At 36.3% G+C, this 16929-nt stretch overlaps 1 protein-coding gene across 22 annotated transcripts in view; it reads left to right on the top strand.

The window, feature by feature from the left end:
* Window positions 1–16929, top strand: part of NAV3 (neuron navigator 3) — a 1262224-nt gene that overhangs the window by 1221831 nt on the left and 23464 nt on the right. For all 22 annotated transcript variants that reach the window (XR_013830383.1, XM_079936021.1, XM_079936019.1 and 19 more), the window contains 7 exons: window positions 3443–3564; window positions 5237–5409; window positions 6964–7117; window positions 8583–8757; window positions 13650–13747; window positions 16251–16346; window positions 16624–16792. Coding sequence is in view for 21 of the 22 variants with exons in the window: in XM_079936021.1 (XP_079792147.1) it covers window positions 3443–3564; window positions 5237–5409; window positions 6964–7117; window positions 8583–8757; window positions 13650–13747; window positions 16251–16346; window positions 16624–16792 (987 nt within the window). In the remaining variant the exon portion in view is untranslated. The remainder of the gene's footprint in view (window positions 1–3442; window positions 3565–5236; window positions 5410–6963; window positions 7118–8582; window positions 8758–13649; window positions 13748–16250; window positions 16347–16623; window positions 16793–16929) is intronic.

Raw genomic sequence — 16929 nt, 5'->3', positions numbered from 1 at the left:
GGTGCCTTAATTTGTTTATGGTCTGCCTTTCCTGGTCGATGGCAGGGTGGTCTGTTTTCTTAATCCTTAATCCTGGCCGTAATGATGGCTTGCACATAAAAGGGGTTTATTCAAATTTTATAGAAAGGACTAATACAATTTTTTAAAACTTGAAATTTAACTTATAGGAAAACAGTTATATAAAGTGAGATATACTTAAATTGAAGGACAAACTAGTTCTCTAGGGGCTACTTCTGTTAAGAATTTAGCAACTTTCCATGTGGGGGAGTTAATGTATATGCTGCATGGAAAATTACTGCATATTTAAAGCTTATCTTAGAGCTATAATAAAGCAGCTTATGTTCTAAATCTTCATGTCAGTAAATAGGTCCAGAAGGGATTTAAAAAGGCTTAATCCTTTCTTTACCACAGTACAAGTCACTGAAGTAAAACTTTCTGGAAAGATTCCTTTTATCGCAGGCAACAGGTAGCTTGATATATCTACTGGAATTGAAAAATAGGAATTCCTTTGCTCAGAAATGTGGGAGGGATACCTAAAATGAACAAAACGATAACAGTTAATATTCAACTTGGCTAAGAAAGATTAAAAAATAATTTTATAAGATTTAAAGCTAACAAAAACAAATAGTTATAAAGGGTTGAATGTATATAGAATATCCAGATTGTGTTTCTGTAGTAGTAGAACTCATATCAAGGCATATTGTAAATATTTAGAGGAGAGCATTCCAGGAGGGTCTTGAGACAGAAAAGAGATTAGTGCCTTTATGGAACTGATACAAGGAAGATAATGACCAAAGGTAAAGTAAGTAGAACCAGGTTGGAGAGATAAGTACTGACCAGATTACTGAGGAACATTTGGGCCATATTTAAGAGTTGAGGGCTTCCCTGGTGGCACAGTGGTTGAGAGTCCGCCTGCCGATGCAGGGGACATGGGTTCGTGCCCCGGTCCGGGAAGATCCCACATGCCGTGGAGCGGCTAGGCCCGTGAGCCATGGCCCCTGAGCCTTCGCAAGAGTTGAAATGTTTTCTATTCTTATTAAAATGGAAATCATTGGGAAGTCTCAGGTAAGGGAGTGATGGTGAGGTTTTTCTTTAAAAAGATTTCTCTAACTCTGGTTTGTAGAATGGTTTGAAGGTGAGTTGGATAGCTGTTCTTTCTTAGAGCAGGTAGGTGATGTTGGTGGCTTGAACTAGAACAGTGACGGTGCAGAAGGTGGGAAGTGGAAAATGAATGAATGAATAAACATAAAACTGAAATAGATATTTTTAAAATAAGCTTCTCCATTCATTCAGATTGTTGATATTCATTTGGTCACCCATTCTTTACTGAGCTCTGCAATGCCACATGTATTCAGTCAAATACTTACAAACACTAGAAAAGAATTGCCAGAGAAAAGTAAAATGCATTCCCTTCATTCCATGGTATTATGGAAATTATGCTCTTGCCAATCTTTATTGGAAATGCGGTCATAATTGAACATAACGAATACCTCCAAGGACTACTTTTGACCTACGGTTAACAAGAATTTACCTATCTTTTTAAAATTTGGGATTACTTGAAGTCAAATATAATTTATTAATTCTGGATATAATAAAAACTCTGGAATACTTTAATGCTTAATACATCTGTTTTATTTGTAAAAGTCAGTTATGAAGGGAAAAATAGAAAATACTAATCTTGTTCAGAAAAGCTTATAGCCAACTGTAGCAGAAATTTAAAACACAGATACCTACACATGTTCTTTTATTGCTTATTCATATTATTTCCATATTAGTTGATTAAGGGATACTGTGCTCCTTTATTGTTAAATCAAAACAACAGACATAAATACCTTGATTTAGGTTTTGGTACTGGTAATGTTTTGGACATGCAAAAACAGTAAATGTTCTCATCATTAAAAAAAAGTACTTTTGGACCAAACTCTAGGGATTCTTAAAAACAGCTCTGTTTTTACCCTCCTGTAAAATTTTTCAACATGGTTATTCTCTTAATGGAAAAATTAAAGTACTTATTGTTATGTATGTGCATGAGATTAAGGATGGAGATATGTACATGCATATTATACACCCACACATATACTTATTTATTGTATGTTTTGAAAGTAACCAGTTACAGTTCCATTGCCATCAGCCATTTTACTGTTAAATTAGTCAACTGCAAAGCTTTGATTATATACTATTATTTCTATGGGAACTTTTTGAAAGCTATATAATAATTTCTGACATCTTTTAAGTTCCACTGAGATTTTTTTGCTTGGATAATATGCATTGATACCAATTATATATGACAATAGAAATGGCCTAAAAGCATATTTGACCTTAAAATAATTTTATGAATTATTAGTGTCTCCACTAACACTTAAGTTCACTGTGAGTAGAAATCATTTCAATTTTAATTTTAATGACTATAAATAAATCTTATAAGCTGATTGTATGGAGTAAGTGAGTATGTTCAAAAAGTGATTTAGTATCAGATGGTATCCTCTTCAAAATATCGTATTATCTAGAGAAGCACTCCATGCTTTTTAGGAGTATATAGAGGTGATATCACCTGGCAATTAGTACAAAAGACAGTAGGATACTTCTAAGTCTCAAGTTGGCTCCACTGTTTTTCAGCTACGTGACCACAGGGAAAATTTAATAATTACACTCATGTCAGTGGTTTGCTTTAAAATTACGTACTCCCAGAGCAGAGTAGTAAAAGCTAGCTTTATTATTACCTGTTATTATTGTTACTACTATTACTCTTCCAAGTCATGGACAGGGGTTAGGGGTATGATGGAAGAATTACACTGTCTTAAGTATGATTTCTGTTTAATTCACAAATGCAGTCTACCCACATTCTCTCTTGAGGACCTTCGCCCCATTCGCTCTTTGACCTTGGTCAAGTTGCTTAACTTCTTTGCGCTTCAATTGCTCCATCCGTGGTATGAAGTGCTTAGATGACTTGCAAGGTTTGTTTTGGCTCTAACAAGGTAGGATTCCATGAAATGGAAAGTTAGTATATTTGGCTTCGGTAGCTTTATTCAAAGGACAAATATTAAAAACACACAATTAATTATCATGCTATTAAGAGTTTCCTTTTACTCCATGGAACAAATCATTTGGAATAAATCATTTTGGAAGTGCTGTTTGATCCAGGTATTCAGTAAAAATCACTAGCATAGCATTTCATTTTGGGACAAAACTCAGAATTCATTAAAACACCAGTGCTACAGACTTACTTGAGATTCCCATTGAATCTTAATACAGATAACCCAGTTAATTAAAGCAAATATGGTTGTACTTTATTAAGCTTATAAAACCAAAACTGCATTGAAATAATCTGTACAAAGCCATGTTGACATTGATTAGAGGACTTCCTCTCAGAAAGCCTAAAAGTCTTGTTTGTTCAGATTGCAAGCTTTTATGAGTAAACATGATACTGTCTATCTGTGGCTAGATCTCCGCATCAGAAGACAGCATTCCTCCGAAAGCGTTTCTAGTATCAACAGTGCCACGAGCCATTCCAGCATTGGCAGTGGTAACGATGCTGACTCCAAGAAGAAGAAAAAGAAAAACTGGGTAAGCCATTAGCATTCATCTAATTCAGAAGCTTATTACTGCACAGTGAGTCAGGCTTTTTCCTTTTGGGCTTTAGAGATCCACAGCAGTTTACAGTGTCTCATTCAAGTGACTGACACCTCAAAGGCTACACTCATCACCGAGATTAGGGCAGCATGGTGCTGAAGAGCAAATGTTTTGGAGTTGGCACTAACTTAACTTGGATTTGAATCCCAACTTCGACACTTACTATTTGGATCTTAGGCAAGTGACCTCACCTTTTTGGGGAGCCTAAATTTTCTCATCTGGAAAAATTGGATAATTAATACTGACTTTATAGAGATACTGTAAAGAAAAATAGGGTAACATGTGTAAATAAATGGCTCTGAGCAGGGGCTTACTGTGGAGGTAGAGATGAAGAAGAAGAAAAAGATGATGGTGATGCTGATGGTGGTGATGGTGGTGGTGCTGGTGGATGGTGGAAGTGGAGAAAAAATGGAATAAAAAAAGTAAAAGGGAAAGAAGAGACCTTGAAAGCCTCTCCACCCCTTGCATCAACAGGGTTTATAGCGTGAATGAAGTGTCACTGTATAAGAAAGCCACTGTATGTATTTCTACCAAAAGAACCTAGGATAAATATAAAAATGTACTTTAACAGAACTGTCCCTTAAGTTTGCTAGAGATAGAATTTATGATATTAAGTAATTGCTGAAAAAACTGAGGGGAAGATGCTATCACTGCAAAATGTTTAAAAACAATGAAGTAAAGGATTTCTTTTAATGCCATGCAAGAAAAGTAGATGTTAAATAAGTAGAACTCTTGATGAAATCCAAAATATAACTAGCAGAGGATTTTACTGGAGTGCTTTCTGTAAAGAATGAGAGAAATATCTTTTCTGTTTTAAAAAAATGTTTTTGTAGGTAATATTTTAAAATACTGATCAGCCTTCATTCCCTTGATTTGTAATTCCACACTCTTTCATGTTTCTGCAAGGTGAACTCTAGAGGAAGTGAGGTGAATATAAACCATGGACAATTTGGCATGCATCTATAAAAATACCCACCCTTGGCATGAATGCTATTCATTTTGGCAGGAGGCTTTTATACCTTTTAAAAACAGGTTACCTTGTATGTCTTTTCTTTGTGTCTTTTCATTTTAATCTCCAGTTTTAAAGAGAAGTAAAACTACTTTCTGAATAGCGCTGTAGGCCATACCAACTCTGGTTTCTCATAGTCCGGGAACTGAAAATTTGAATAGAAACTCACAATTAATGAAGTGTTAGGTGAATTTGATTTCATTTTGCTTTTTAAGTTTATATGGTCAGCAGGCCCTGACTTGATTGTAGCGCTAAAGCAGCCATTTAAAACAAATTGCCTTGAAGAGAGGAGCCTTCTGAACGGAGATCCCTTCAAGGTACTTCGTTTTAAATGAGTGCTCTGACAGCCATGCCCTTGACCCTGCACTGTTTAAAAGCCTTCCATGTTTGCGCTGCGCTGGATTAATACAAGAATAAAACAAAAACACAAAACACGGTATCTTTTTTTTTTAGAGATACTGTGCTGCAGCTGTTAATCCTTTGCTTATACATACTGACCCCAGGCAGTGGCTAGGATGGCACCTGCAAACTAACGGCCCAAAGCAAGATGCCCCCAGTGCAAATAGACAAGGAAGGTAATTTCTGTCCTTCTTGCAGCTGAGAAGCTCATTCAAACAAGCCTTTGGGAAGAAAAAGTCCACCAAGCCTCCATCCTCACATTCGGACATTGAAGAGCTTACTGATTCGTCCCTTCCAGCGTCCCCCAAGTTGCCCCACAATGCGGGTGACTGTGGGTCAGCCTCCATGAAGCCCTCGCAGTCTGCCTCAGCGTAAGTCGCTCCCTCTGCCGGTTGCGGAAGTATTTGTTAAAGACAACTTCAGGCCAAGCCTAGATCTGTGTTCTAAATGGAACTGCAGCACCATCTCTATACCAATTATTTTCAGATCTTCCTTAGAATAGCAGACAGCATTTGTTTCTCTTCTGCTTTCCATACATTAGAAATTGAGTGTTCTTGATCTCATTCTCCCCTTTTCTAAGTTATTATTTTCACTTCTTTTCACTTGCATTTGTCCATGTATCTGTCTAACTGTGCATTAAATGCAGGTTACCCCTTGTCTGGCCACCAAAGAAACGGCAAAATGGCCCTGTGATCTACAAGCATAGATCCCGGTAAAATGGAGTGTGATGCATGAAAACTGCAAAGATCCTGGTTCTAACCTAAGCAGTGTTCACTCTTGCTTTTTCTAAAATCACTCGCATGCATTTCAACAATGACTACCTTCTCTGTCCTCCTGTTTTGGAAGTAAAATTTGGTTTCCTCAAGCCAAACTTCAATCCTTTGTTCTTTAATTGTGTCAGATAATCTAGCATAATTTTTTTATAGTATCCCACTAGTTGATGTTACAAGAAAGAATAAAACATGTGCTCTGATAATTCTCTTTGTTCTATATACTATTTAAATGAGATTTCCTTGTGTGCCCAAGACAGTGGCTCACCCAGAACCCATATAAAGCAGGGCCACTATTAGAACCATTTAAGACCCTTGTACACCCTGTATAATTTCCTGACTTAGAGGAAAGAACATAGCACTATCATTTTGTGACCAGCAATGAGTCCTCACATTTTAAGTGGAAAAGATATTCATTAACATAAAACAGATTCTTTTGACATACTTCCTACAAAGCTGTCTATAGAACCACAATAGGATATAATGTATATTACCTTCAGGCAGCCCCCAAGTCGCCGGCTCGTTTGGGTTGAAACCTGTGATTCAGTTTCATTAGCTGATCTCCTAAATCAGCTGAGCCTACCAGGAGGATTATATAACACTCATCCATTATTTAAATACCCAAAACTAATCTCCCTGATTTATTTTCTACAATATTTATATTGAATTTGATCGTAACCTGAAGATAGTATTGTGGCAAATAAGGTTATTCTTTGCAAAATTTTACAAAACAAGAAATCAACATTTTAAGGACATAATAACTTTGCTTTAAACAAATTTCATGTTGCAAATAGAGGCTCAAGTCCCTTGAAAAATGGTAGAATGAGATGTAGTAATATTATGACTTTTCAGCTCCATAAACATCAGCAACAAGGGAATTTTGAGGATCACTTTATATACAGTAAAGATAGATTGTTTTTAAACTTCAGAAAATAGGAAGAAAAGATTAAAAGAGATGGCTACTATTTACAGTTTTGAACCTGTGAATGTATTACCGTCTGTAAAACTCTTTTTCCTTTTCTCTAGGTATTGCCAGCAGCAAATAATCTATGTACCTGCTGGATAATATTGCAGTTCAGCTTTTAAAAGAAGCATTGCCTTTCATAATCCTCTGGCTTCCCCAACCACTGATTTTGTGCTTGTTTCTTTCTTCAGGATCTGTGAATGCACAGAGGCTGAGGCAGAGATAATTCTGCAGCTGAAGAGTGAGCTCAGAGAAAAGGAATTAAAATTAACGGATATTCGGCTGGAGGCCCTCAGCTCTGCTCATCATCTCGATCAGATCCGAGAAGCCATGAACCGGATGCAGGTCGGTCCGAAAGCACCTTCAGGGAACAAACAGGAGAGATTTAAAATGCTGCTTATTGTCTTCTCTTAGTTATTATAAAAACAAATCTCATGTTTAAATCCTTTTTGGAAATGCACTCTGTTTATTCAGTCTCTGCACCTCATTTCTCAATACTGGATGGAGAATTTTGTCAAATCCAGGTTTGGAAGTGGAAGTGCCAACTGGCCAGTTGCACTCAAGGACCATTGAAGTCACTGTACTAGAGCTAAGGTTTTAGAGAAACTACTACAGCCCTTGCTTCTTCACTTTTCCATGATTTACCCTTATGGTAACTTTTTCCTATTCTTTTGAAATCTGACTTTACCTGTTTTCTATTGAAAAACAAACGTAATGAGGAATCAACAGAAATATAACACAAGCTTTCTAAATATGAAAGTAAGTGTGATATAGAATGCCATCTGTAGAAGTAAAGCTTTTCTATTTTTTGGAAGCATCTGAAGGCTAAATTCAGAATCAGTCTGTGCTCAGACTAAATTTTCGTTTTATTATGGTCAACCAGTAATCACTTGGTACCACAAGCTGACTGAAATAGGAGAAGCTCATTGCTGAGCAGATTCATCTGCCAATGGATATATTCATCAATAGGCTTGTGTTGTTTTTATGAGCTTAGTGCCCCATTTTGAAGGAACAAAAACTTTTTCAGACGTTATTTAGGATCCTGAGGTGGTAATTTTAAATCACCTTATTTATATTATTTTTGTTTTACTGTGGTTTTCAACTCTCCCTGAATTCAGAGTATTACAAACAGCATTATTTTCTATGAGATTTTAACATTACTTTCATTTAAAAAATTTTTTTTAAGTTTTTTAAAATTTTTTATTTTATTGAAGCATAGCTGATTTACAATGTCATGTTAGTTTCAGGTGTACAGCACAGTGATTCAGTTATATGTATATAACTGAATATATATATATACATATATAGATTGATATAGATATAAAAAGATATTCTTTTTCAGATTCTTTTCCCATATAGGTTATTACAAAATACTGAGTATAGTTCCCTGTGCTATACAGTAGGTCCCTGTTGGTTATCTATTTTTATATATGTAGTAGTGTGTATGTTTACTTTTAAAATGAGAAATGGTATGAACTCTTCAATTATGTTATTCTTAATTCACGTAAGACCATGTCATATTTGGAAAACTCCTCAAGTATATGATAGATTTTTTAAAAATTATAAAAAATTCTACTGGTTAGTGTGTATATTTGTGAATAGCTGAATATGTGTATGTGAGAGACAGAGAAAGGGATTCCCTTTCCTTCTTTGGAAGGAAATCCTGTTTTCATAATTTATGTTTGTTTATTTAGTATGTCACCACATGGTTTATTTAATACATGAACCGATTGACCCTGTTAAAAGAGTTGGTACCCTTTTCTCAATCAGGCTAGCTCTATGTTTTTCATGTTTTCCATCTTCACAACAGAATGAGATTGAAATACTGAAGGCTGAAAACGACCGGCTGAAGGCAGAAACGGGGAACGCTGCGAAGCCAGCTCGGCCCCCGTCTGAGTCCGCAAGTAGCACTTCCTCCTCATCCTCACGCCAGTCCTTAGGACTCTCTCTGAACAATTTGAACATCACGGAGTCTGTTACCTCAGGTGATTTTGTGCACACACCTGCCTGAATCAAAGCATGCCTCTGACTTCACAAGCCCGGAGACCTCGAATTTGGAGACCCTTACCCAAGCTGCAGCTCTCACCCATACCCTCTTAAAAATGTTAACGGCCTAGCTCTCAGAAATAGTCCTTTTTCCTCTTATAAATTTATTTTACTTCATTATCATTTTAATTTCTTTTATTTATTTATTTTTGGCTGCGTTGGGTCTTCGTTGCTGCACACGGGTTTTCTCTAGTTGTGGAGAGCGGGGGCTACTCTTCGTTGCGGTGCGCGGGCTTCTCATTGCGGTGACTTCTCTTGTTGCAGAGCACGGGCTCTAGAGCGCAGGCTCAGTAGTTGTGGCACACGGGCTCAGTAGCTGTGGTGCACGGGCTCAGCTGGTTCACAGCACGTGGGATCCTCCCGGACCAGGGCTCGAACTGGTGTCCCCGGCATTGGCAGGCGGACTCTCAACCACTGTGCCACCAGGGAAACCCCTTCATTATCATTTTAAAAGAACATTCTGTGTGAAAGAGTAAAAAGACATAGAGATATGGTTTTCATATCATTTTTTAAAACAGTTACTTGTGTTTGAGAAGTACTTCCTCCAGGGTTACAAATAGGATGAGAAAGTAATATTCTCAGTGATGATTGTTAGTACTAATGAATATAATACTCAGAACCCCATGCAATTTGATAGTGTTTTAAGTGTACGAAGCCCGTATACAAGTGTATCAGGACCTATTCCTAAATTTGACTAGATGATCCTGCATGATGTGGCCCAGGGAGAACATAATGCTACTACATCACCCAGACTGCAGCTCTATTAGATTTTCAACAGACAAAAAGAACACACTGGATTCTATTATTGTATTCAGTGGTACTAATGATGGAACAAGGGTACAGTTTTATTCAATTGCAAATAGAATCATATGACATAATGTTGTCTTAATAGCTGATGAACTATTCAGTTATAAAGTATAACTGCTCCTATGGCATCGAATCATTCTATGTATATAAGACTTAGCTGAGGAAAGATTTACATGAGGATCTGCAGTGATTGCAAAGCACAGCCACTAGATGACGCTTGGAAACCAATAATATGTATACATGTTCCTGGGCAATTTTAGATCCCATGATAGAATTGAGAAACTTCATGGCTTGCCTTAAATTACACCAAAATATAGAAAAAGAAGATAAAGATGAAAACGAAAAAGAAAAAAAAAGAAATACAGCAAGCTGATATTGATGATATTTTAATGAATCATATCTCTTGCTTCTAAAAGGTCAGAATTTTTAAAATTCTCCTAATTACATCTGCCCTTCATGGTGTAAAATGAATGGCCCAAATGCATACTTGCTTTCTTCTTATAAAAGGTAACTAGAAACTAAAAGGCAAGTAGGAATTTCCTGAAGTTCATGAAAACAACGTTTATACCATTTGGCAGGGACTGGGGAAGGAAAATGAATTTTGAGAATACTCATCAAGTAAAAGAAATATTGGTAGCTAAGAAAAAACAGATGTCATAATTAAATGAGCTTATAAATCATTAGGTAAAATAAAACTACAGAAATATGGTAATAACTTGAATGTGTAAATTGTCTATGAAGTGTTATCATCCACATTCTTCAAAAGACGGGAAAAAAGAAAGAACAAAAATTTTAAATGTATAGAATCTGAGAGTCCTGAGTCACATCCTATACACTGGCTTGCCGGTGATGAACCTGAGAGAGGTGAGGTAGGAGCCACACCTAGTGGCAGTCAGTGCCTGCCTACGTCCTGGAGCTTCACTTCTAAGGAGAGAAAAGGACTGGTACCTTATAGGATGGCTTAATGGTGGGATTTTACTGCCTGTTACATGATTTTGGTTTAGCCTATGGAAATATGATAAGGCCTGAAGGAGGCAAATTTAGTACTGAAGGTAGTTTAGGAAGAACAGCCATATAAAAATGAAACCAAAATGAATGTCTAGGAAAGACTAGGACTCATAAAGATAAATATAAAATCAAAGAAATTAAATTTACATTTTCTGTGTCCATCTAACCGATGGCCGTGATTCAGAATTTGGGGCAATTTGGTGAGGAGAGGTGTTTTTTTTTCAAAAATGTGCTTTATAATTACCCGTTTCATGGTTTATTTTTAGTCCTATATTATTTTATTTCCTCAACTATTTTTCAGTAGCGATACTTGTGTCTGAACTAGCAAGAAAAATGTAAATCACTTGACATCACTTGACTAGGATACTTTTCAAGTCAAGTTTTCATTGCCTTCACTCTTGTTTAGTGGGTTCAAAATTGGAAATCAAAAGTGCCTTTATGCTGAGACTTTTCAATAGAAAAAGTTTCTAGAGTTCATGGTTTTTTTTAAAAAAAAGAAGTAGGCAGGAGAGAGGCTAATTGACAAATGTCCAGTTCCTGAAATAATAGTGCATGTTCCGTACATCCAGTGAAGACAGAAGTTTGAAACACCTTCAGTTTTTGTCGGAATTTCACTTGACTGTAACCAGAATGGCAAATCTTTTTTCAAAATGTTGACAGAGGACTCTAACTTATTTTCCATGAAACAACACAGAGAACCCTTATCTCAAACTGGCTGTTATTTGTATTTACTCAGAGTTGTTTGTTCAGGCGATCATCCCGTCAATGTAATGTGGGTGGGGGGTGTACATTGACTCACTCACCCAGAGTGAGTCATGATGTGCTCCTTCCACTGTCAACACAAGGAGTTAGAATAAACACACAGGGAAAAGAAGTAATGGTTAGAACAGATAAACTTACTAAACACGGAGGATAAAGTGCTTTAAAAGTGTTTTCTGTTATGTTCTCAATAACCCTATGAAGCTGGTGCTTTTGTGCCCCAAGAATTAGGAAAGTGATTATGATAATTTTTCAAGATTATGCATCCAATATGTGATAGAGCTAATATTTGAGCCCAGATCTGGATGATTCCAGTGCCTGACTCTTAACTACTGTATTCTTTTTGCTAAAGCACTTAAAACATTAAAGATTACCTTGTTGAGAATGTATACTCCAAAAGAGCAGGGAATTCATCTTCCTTCTCACCATGGTATTCATTCCCAATGCCCAGCACAGTTCCTGATTTCTTTTTTTTAAATACATTTATTTATTTATTTTTGGCTGCGTTGGGTCTTGGTTGCTGTGTGTGGGCTTTCTCTAGTTGCGGCGAGTGGGCGCTACCCTTTGTTGTGGTGCGTGGGCTTCTCGTTGCGGTGGCTTCTCCTGTTGCGGGGCACGGGCTCTAGGCACACGGGCTTCAGTAGTACCAGCATACGGGCTCAGTAGTTGTGGCTGGTGGGCTCTAGAGCGCAGACTCAGTAGTTACGGCGCACGGGCTTAGCTGCTCCGCAGCATGTGGGATCTTCCCAGACCAGAGCTTGAACCCACGGCCCTGCATTGGAAGGCAGATTCTTAACCACAGCTCCAGCAGGGAAATCCACAGCTCCTGATTTCTGTGATGCTTAATAAACTGTCAGCTAAAAATAAATATTTTTGAATATTTATGAAGTTATGAATAATTGAGCAAAGTACTAAAGAGGTAATTTGGTCATGAATTACAAGATATTTAGATGTGAACGATAAGCCACTTTAAACTTTTGAGAAAAGGAGCAAGAAGAGAATTAAAATGACACTTAAGGAAGAGGTTTGAGTTGGATAGGAAGAATGGTGAGAGACTGGGAGGATGTTACTCTAGTAAAAAAAATAAATAAATTTCAGTAAGGGAGATTGTCTGACAATTTAAAAATTTCTAGCAAAAAAATTCCATATTCCTTAAACTCTAAATGTGCTTTTGATTGTTATGGTGTTATGGCATTTTTTAAACTCCTTCCTTTGCAAAATTGCATATTCCTAATTATTATATATATTATTATTATATATTATAATAGAAGCATTTTATTTTCAGAAGGCACTTGATGAAATTGTTGCTTCTGTAATGGTACAGTCACAGTCCTTGGCTCTCTAAATTTACACTTTGAGCAGTTGAGTCCTCTTGTCACCTGGCACATGTACTCTTCAACACGTAACCAAGTTTTCTTTGTCCCCAGAAAACTATCTTCATATTAAACATAATAGCATCCTTGTCAAATGAAAACATATATGTGGGATAGTTTGCCTTAATCATTCTCCAAACTGGACATTAATCTCATATATTTTGAAAATTAGTCTTTAATCACATTTTAAGGTTGGTGGGTTAAAGGTTAGCTAGCTTTATCATGCTTCTGTAACTCTTAGCTGATTACTAGAAGTATTATTTTGGTTTTGAAGCTATAAGCATAAAGAGAACAGGAAAGCAATAATTAATATATTTCTGTGGGGAAGTATAATGCCGTGGTTGAAACTCAAAACATTACCTAAAATTATCGATATGAGGTGAGTAGTCATATAGCAGGGAATGTGCCAAATGCTTGAAAATCATTGCAGTTGCCAGTCAGTCTCACCACCTTTGCATTCATAACTACATGGGTGATGAGCTTGGATGTTTTCAGTTGGATAGAAAACTCAGATTGCTTTTCAGTTTGTCACAGTTATAATGGTAACTATTACTCAGGTATTACTCAGACCTGTGCATAATAGAAAAAAGGAAACCCCTTATTTCCTCATGTAAATGCAATGGGTGCCCAACACTTGGGTGAAGATCTTTGGAAGCAGAAATAAATTCTTAGATGGAAACTTTAACCCAACACAGTCACTCATCTTCTTGGAAGCTGAGGTTTTTCAAACCAGTTAGGTTAGAATGGGTGGCAGAAAATCTGAATATTCCCATCGAAAGATGTAAAACTATGAGGGAGAAAACGATGACAGTAAAGACATCCAAGCTAATGTGACTCTATTGTATGTGTGTGTGTTTGTGTGTGTTTCTTTGAAAATTTGGTAGATATTTTGCTCGATGATGCTGGTGATGCAACCGGACATAAAGATGGCCGCAGCGTGAAAATTATAGTCTCCATAAGCAAGGGCTACGGTCGAGCCAAGGTATTTCTTTAACCTTAAGTTCTTTATTACTAAAAGATGAGAATGACCATGAATCAAATAAGTATTTGTCATAGATATACTATCAGCAGTGATTGTCTTGGCATTGGCCTAATCTATTATAAAAGCATGAAAGTTAGGGACTCGAAAGAAATGACATCATCCTATAGGTAAAAATGTGTCTCAGTATGTCATGTTCATTCACTGAAAACAATATTGGTTGTCAGCCACCCTCATTTCTAAAACCAAAAAAGCACATTGCTTTCTTTGACATTAACATTTTGTCTAACTAAATACAGGTGATATTTATGATGTATAGAAACATGTTGCTAGAGCTGCCAAGATGGTCTTTGTACAAAGAAGAGACTATAAGTTATATGGCTCTTCTAGACACTGGAAAGATATATTTTATTGAACTCAGTATGACAAATTCCATTGACGCTACTTGTGTGTATCATTTTAAAGCAAGGTCTTAGATGATAAGGCAAATATTCTAATTTTTCTGGAATCAAATATTGCCTTCAAATTGGCAATACCATTCTGACCCTAGCCTCTTCTTGAAACTAAAACTATTATTTCAAGTTGAAATTGTAGTTCAGTGGCCAAAACTACAAATTTATAAGTATCCAAAAATGTTTTATCAGACAGAAAAACAAAAAAATCTTTAGAATTTTAAGATAATTGAAATTTGAAAACTGAGCTAGCAATTGTGAATTTTTACACTGAGCATATATTCCAAGAATTCTAATGCCATAAACTTTCTGCTTGAGCTGCAGATCTGTGCCTGAATTTCCCAAGTGGGTCTTTATGTAAAAGACTGTAATAGTCTCAGTGAAGCTTAGATAGTCTAATGATCTCTGATTTGAAAGCAGCTGTTAAAAGCACTGTATGCATGTCCATTTTGACTCAGTTACAATAACGCTGTAAAACAAGTTTTCTTTTTCAAAATAATTCTGAAAGATAATATTTTTGAACATTGGAAAGTAGTTGTCTTAGTCTTCTTGGGTTACCATAACAAAATACTATAGATTGGGTGGCTTAAACAACAGAAATTTATTTTCTCACAGTTATTAAGTCCAAGATCAAGGTGCTGGCTGATTTGGTTCCTGGTGAGGGCTCTCTCCTTGGGTTGCAGATGACTGCCTTCTTCCTGTGTCCTCACTTGGACTTTCCTCAGTGTTTGTACTTGGGGAGAGAGAAAGAGATCTGTCTCCTACTTCCCCTACTTAGAAGGCCACTAATCCCATGATGAGAGACCCACTCTCATGGCCTAATCTAGCTCTTATTGCCTCCTTCTGGCTCCATTTCCAAATACCATCAATTGGGGGTTGAGGCTTTAATATATGAATTTGGGGGGAGGGACACAAACATTCAGTCTATAACAGTTGTTACAAAATAAGAATGGTTTGCTGTGAATTTCTCAACTTTTTCTGTAACAGATATTGGCTTCAGGTTATATCTAAATAGTGCTGATAATCATTTACCCTTATAAAGTTAAATGTTGCAGATGAAGAAATTGAGGCTCTGAGCCAGCTAAGTGACTTGAACTAACATCACATTTCTTAATTACATGGTAGATGTTGTGTGTTGTGGAATCCATGTCTTCTAACACCTGACTCAGTTATTTTTCCACCTCTTAAGGACTATGCAAGTTGGTGACTAGAATCAGGATTGTGATATATCAACTGTCTAATTATATACACTGGTGTCATGATCACTATCTCATGTAACCATTCCAGTCAACATAAAAACGGCTTCAGTTAGACTATAAATTGAATTGCTTACTTTTCTAATATATGTAGAAATTCCTCAAAATCCCATCCTACAAAAACGATAAATTTGGGACATTTGTTTGTGTTATAAAGGAGTTCTTTGCTTGACAAAATGAGTCCTGTAGGATTCCCTGGCAAGTTCTTCTAAATGTTGAATTTTCTGATACATTCACAATGGGACCTGTGTTGTGAATATGTGAATGCCATACTACCATGACTAACTTATTTTTCAAAACTGGACTGGATATTAGAGATAACGTAAATAAAAAAATACACTGAGTTTTGGACTTAACAAAGATAAGATCACAAAAACATTAAGATGAGGCTCTAGGACTCATGATACAGTTCTGTTCCATCTCTATCACTATTTCCCTCCTACCAAGTTGCTTCTCTTCAGGAATGCACCCACTGCATTAAAACGGAAGACTTGTTCTCTCCTGGCCCTTTCCCTTCTACTGAACGGGTCATGAATCAGTTTTCCTTGACCATACCACTTCATCTAATCTCTTTCTCTCTTGTTTTTGTTGCTATCCTGTTACTTTGTTAGTTAGTTTGTTTGTTTGTTGGGGTATTTTGTATAATCCACTGTGTATGTCTGTTATTATAAAACCCATAGGTTTAATATATATTTTAGTGTTAATCACCACTAATATTAATATTTTTTAGTAGAAGATATCATAATAAAAAAAGACACACAGTTGGATTTTATCTTGTTTTATTTTGTTCTTACTTAGGATCAGAAGTCTCAGGCATATTTGATAGGATCCATTGGTGTCAGTGGAAAAACCAAGTGGGATGTCTTAGATGGTGTAATTAGACGTCTCTTTAAGGTAAGTTGTGCAAGATATCCTGATATTAATTTTCAAATGTGTTTCATTTTGGATGCTTCCCTTAGCTTTAATGGCATAGAGATATCTGCTTTTCCTCTCTTCCATTTCAAATATTAAGGAAAGTTTTCTCTCTTTATGCTGTTTGATATTAATTGTTCTTATATTACCCATTTCTAAAATTCTTGATAGCTAGCTTCACATCCCCATGAGTTTTGTATTTGTTGTAGAGGAGTTGGACCTCTGTTTTGACTTTCCTTTTTTGTGTATACCATTTCAGGAATATGTGTTCCGAATTGATACATCCACTAGCCTTGGTCTGAGCTCTGACTGCATTGCCAGCTACTGTATAGGAGATTTAATTAGATCCCATAACCTAGAAGTGCCTGAACTGCTGCCTTGTGGATACCTTGTCGGCGATAATAACATCATCACTGTGAACCTGAAAGGTAAGAATAAAAATGAAAAGCACAGTTATATATTTTTTACCAACATTTATTTTCTTTTCTTTTTTGCAGTTTCCCTTCAAATTTTCATATTTGAAAACTATGTTAACCACTTTGATAATTTTGATATGATATGAGCT

This window comes from Stenella coeruleoalba (assembly GCF_951394435.1).
Source record: "Stenella coeruleoalba genome assembly, chromosome: 11".
In the NCBI taxonomy this organism is placed as follows: Eukaryota; Metazoa; Chordata; class Mammalia; order Artiodactyla; family Delphinidae; genus Stenella; species Stenella coeruleoalba.
The sequence above is the reverse complement of the archived record's forward strand: the minus strand, read 5'-3'. Positions and strand labels throughout refer to the sequence as shown.